Here is a 4,865-nt window from a genome sequence, read left to right on the forward strand (position 1 = left end):
TCAAAATTAGTAATTTCTTACTGCTGTATTTATTTCCTCTCGTACGAAATAATATTTATTATTCCTCTTATAGATAATATTACTATGTAACGGAACACACCGTTTCAGGCTTCAACTTTTTCTTTTTGTCACTTTGTAAAAAGACAGATGGAAATTCTTGGGATTGAAAGTGTATTGAGGAATTATTTATTGTATTCTCGAGGACATCTTTTTGCCATCTTGCAAATGCGCAGCCGCAGCTGATGGTAGAAAGCGGTCGTGGCATATAGTTGCTATCGAATGGGATAAACGAAGTTGTCGCTTCCGTCAGGAAATTGGCCACTTCGAGGCTATAAAACACCGAATGTCATGAAATTGAGCTACAATAACGCACAACTTCGACAAAGTGTTTTTAAACAGCTCGACGGGCTGTCGTTTAATGTTCTTGTCTCTATGGAAAAGCTGTCGAAGAAATTATATTGCAATATGTCACAGCTCCCACAACACGTCGATTTCATGCGGATGTTCCGTCGAGTGCGACAAAGTTGCTAAGATCCGTATTTAGATGGGAATTTGTAAATACTGTAAGAGATTTCATGCCTTAAAGAAATTGGCTTCTTAAACAATTTATTGTGACACGTGGTTATGGCCCCCTTTAGGTATAAAAACTATTAATGCGGCTCTGCGATTGAGCAGTTTCTCCTTGTCTTTTTTATCATGAGCTGTGCTCAGAGCATAGGGCCGGATGGCGCCGCTAGGAGATGTGGGACATCAGCAGCGAATTATCATGAAAGCGTCCGAGGGAAACAGCGGGTGCTTGGATGCGTCTGTTTGCACACCCTGATGAAGTCCATACAGTACACGCAACTCTAATCTGGAACATTCTCTGTCGTTATCCACACATTTAAAGCCGTAATTCGGATTTTTTTCTCTAGATAAGCTGCTTCGCTGTAGCTGATGGGATCACTGCATTGATCAGTAAGCTTTCACTCGTGCGTTAGCGCCGAGTTTAGTACAAAATAACACTTACGGCGATCTCGAACATCTGACGAATGTCAAAAGCAAATGCAAACGACCAAAGCATAATCAAGCATATGTTCTCGCGGAAATTTGAATGTGATAGCACGCAAGGACCGGCCGAGCAAATATTATCATGCGATGTATATTAAATATGCTTCCATGTAAGTATTACGTCGTTGCGATTTTCGTCTTTGCGCTTTTGCCGTAGAGTCAGTCACTGATAGGCATCGTCGATGTGCAACAATTGGCAACGAACGGAAAATGAAAAGTGTGCAACGATTTGGCACTGCATCATTGGTGTCAACCGCTCTGCCACAGCGTAGGATAAAAGTTGACTAGCCTTTTATGCAAAACAACAAGGCTATCCTTCAGTTGAACATTAAAATCGACGCTTCCTTAAACTGATCCCACAGATGCACCGAAAACAGTGCGGAGTTCGATTGAGCCATTTTCGCCTTTGACAATACTACATAAGATCTCACTCTAAAAAACAAGAGGCTTAAGTACCGAGCAATGTATTAGAGCTCGGGCTGACGCATTCTTCATGGTATGCTACGTGACAGTACGCGACTTGCACGGAAATTGACAAAAAGGCCGCACCATTCATAAACAAATCAGTTCATTAAAATTACAATCGGACTTGAGTTGTTTTTTGCTCATAATCTAAAGATAGCTATAAGGATTGCCCATCCATCTACGTTTCTTTTTTCTTTGCCGGTTGCCCCACTTTAGCAATTAGCCTCATCCTCTTATGTTGTTGATCGCAAATGACAATGAAAGGTAAATTTTGCTTGATTGCCCGACTTCATTATACTTTTTGCATCCTCAAACAATTCGGCTCCTTCAATCAGTAGCAATGCGCACAAGTTTCTTGATCTTCGTGGCTGGGGCAACGCTTTTAATCATGACCAAAGCTACGACCACAGCAGATCCGACGAAGAAGACCGCGGTCCCAGCAATTGAAAAACCTCGACACTTTAAATCAATTTCATACAACGAATTGAAGCATGGCCAAAGCAATCCTACGGTTGTTCGCCGTTATGTAGCAGCGTAGACCATAATAAAGGAGATTAAACGCGCCACGTCTTTTCAGCAGTGCTTCTGGTGTCCCTCGAAGCGAGTTTACGAAACTTCAATTAAACATTTAATTAATTCGAAAACAACACTTTTGTATTTTTCTCAGTTGGGTGTCCATCTCACTACGTATCAACATATGCATCTTCAGCTACCTCTCTAAGCATTCGCCAACTCAACTTTTGTGCAGATTTTCTGTGTGGGATGACTCGTTTGGTATAGCGAATTTACGAAAATTCATGCACCGAAAAGCGGGCTGACGTCTCTTTGTTGATGTGTGCTACGTGGCGTAGCTGTTGAGTTAAAGGCAAATACCGAGGTAATTTATTGATTGAGGCCCTTAGTTTTCATGCTAACTATGTTACATTTAAGCCTTTGACAAGAAATATTGTCGTGTCTACCTTTTTATCACATCTCGTTATTTAGGGAAATGCTGCCTTGTTTTCACACCCTTCCTGCGAATTCTTGTAATCACACCTTCCCGATTTTGCAAAATATCAAAATGTTCCACTTTTTGGGATGTTTCACGTAAATGGCACTGCATTTGCAACATGCATCTAACGCAACCAGCTCTCTGCTTCCGAGAAGCGCACGCAAATTTGGCACAAACTGAGGAATGGATTCTTGGACGGCAACGGCGACATTGAATTGATAAGTTGGCCAAAGAACGGGAGGTTGTGCGTATTACGAAAGTGTGGACCTAATTGATGAGCGTCACGCTCGAGGATGGCGCAATTGCAAAGTTTTACAAGGTATGCTTACGGGATCACTGCCGCATTGATTATTGTGTGCATTCGGGGACGCAACAGCGCCGGCTCGATACGGCCTTTATCCCATTGAACATGCCATTTCAAAGACTTGTTGTCACGAACGCTGGAAAACCGGAAATTAAAGACTAGAACGCATCTGTGCGCGTCACAATGTGCGAAAGGGTAGCAAATATTACGCGAAATAGCCGCGTGAGCACGCGTATATTCTTGAAGCATAGTGCTGAAGACGATAATGACACCGCACTCTTATCCGAAATCATATCTAACGACCAAGAGGTTGTGGTGTAACGGGCTAAAGTTGCCCTAACGTTACACAGTCCCCGTTAGTACACTTGGTGTGCTTAAAGGGGATGATCAATTACTAAGAAATAGTAATTCTACCCAGCACTCGGATGTTGTGCAAATTTGTGACCAACCCTTGTGTATGTGGATGCACATGGGTGCATTCACATTAGGAGGGATGACGCCCAGAGTCATCCGTGATGACGGCTAGCGTCATCAGTTATGCGAGGTATCTATAAAGATACGCTCGTAAAATACATATTAAATGATATCTATAGAGATAACATTTTAATTGGTAAAAATAGGTATATGTATTTAATTCTATTAAATATAAATCAGTCTGAAAATTACTACCTAATAGGTAAGTGCGCACGAGGAGACGGTTTACCGCTCCCGTGACGACACTTTACCAGAGTTCTTAGTGTGTTGGGTGAGGTCGCTTGCGCGCCCATCACAACTACCTCACTGCACGCAAGAGAAGCAGGTTTAACCGCTTCCTCGCTGTGCTAGGGTGTGTGCTTGAGTAGAGCGTGGCCGCATTACGACGTGCCCGCCTACAGTACGGGCGGAGCCGACCAACGTAAAACGTAGGATGCGTTCGCATCCTACGTGACAATTCTATTGTGTACGCATTGCCTCTGCGATGCAGTGCACGGAAAGGCCCAATGAACTTGGGTACTAGTCTAAATGTATACTTAATAAATTGTAGATAATTTCAAATAATTGGGTATATATTGACACTGAGGAACGAAAGCTTGGGTAGCCGTTCACATAATTTATTATGCAACAAAGTTGCGACTATCAAGTGTCAAAGGACTAGCAATCGGATTAATATTGTCGTAAAATCGAAACGGTGTGGTAAGCCTCCCTCGCACAATAAAAAGGGTGTGAATTTGAGATAGAGGGTCTGAATATCTTATGAATATAGCAATTCCAAGTAGAAATTAGAAGAACATATAATTTTAGCCACTGCTATATATATTTCCCCCGCCTTATAGCAAATCAGAACGCATAAAAATATAAATTTATCCTGTAGTCAATCTGAGAGCGTAATATTCACCTTCATTGACAATCGAGCCGTGAACGGAGCTGCTTCTCTATGCCCGACGACAACGTGAGTCAATAATCTCATGACGCTCCTCGAAGTCACCTGCGTGGAACGAGCAGTTTTTTTATCGCGAACGCATGTCGAATTACTATGGTCCGTCGCGCCGTACTTGATTGCGGAGGAATGTACATCGCACCGGGACTGGACTCGGTATACTCAAGTATAATGACCGAGTTGTCCCCGAGATAACCAAAATATACGCCGTGTATTCCCCTCGCTTCAAGCAAGAGTAGCCCGTCACAGACTTCAACTATCGAAATACTCGGCTGATGGGTCGTACACAGCACGGTACGTCCCGTACGAACAATTAATTGGACGCCACGCATGACAATTAACGCCGACCCTCTGTCTTAGCCACTCATTGGTTCGTCTAAGAGCAAAATACTTGGCTTCGCGACGACTCCCACGTCAATCGTCACGCGCTTACCGAGAGAATCCCGACCAACATGCCTGATGTAGAAGGAACGCGGATAAAGAGGAGAAATATACCAAACGGTAAGAAACGAATGAAAAATATTAAAGAGAACGGCATATTGGTACAAAGTGCCTCGAAACGCTTTTTCCTGTTCTTCAAAAGCTCACTTTCTTTAGCACGAGTTTTCTCAACAGTACGGTGCTTAGAAACGCGATCT

General features: G+C 42.9%; 2 protein-coding genes across 2 annotated transcripts; one reads left to right on the forward strand and one right to left on the reverse strand.

Moving 5' to 3' along the window:
• Window positions 1–1,855: 1,855 nt before the first annotated feature.
• Window positions 1,856–2,053, forward strand: CCR75_007494 (uncharacterized protein; the record flags this gene model as incomplete). The annotated part of the gene is made up of 1 exon (XM_067965554.1): window positions 1,856–2,053. The coding sequence occupies one exon, from the start codon at window positions 1,856–1,858 to the stop codon at window positions 2,051–2,053; it is 198 nt and encodes a 65-aa protein (XP_067815566.1).
• A 2,218-nt stretch (window positions 2,054–4,271) lies between these two features.
• Window positions 4,272–4,559, reverse strand: CCR75_007493 (uncharacterized protein; the record flags this gene model as incomplete). Its single annotated transcript, XM_067965553.1, has 1 exon — window positions 4,272–4,559. The coding sequence occupies one exon, from the start codon at window positions 4,557–4,559 to the stop codon at window positions 4,272–4,274; it is 288 nt and encodes a 95-aa protein (XP_067815569.1).
• Window positions 4,560–4,865: the final 306 nt, after the last annotated feature.

This window comes from Bremia lactucae, linkage group LG8 (genome assembly GCF_004359215.1).
Source record: "Bremia lactucae strain SF5 linkage group LG8, whole genome shotgun sequence".
Taxonomy (NCBI): Eukaryota; Oomycota; class Peronosporomycetes; order Peronosporales; family Peronosporaceae; genus Bremia; species Bremia lactucae.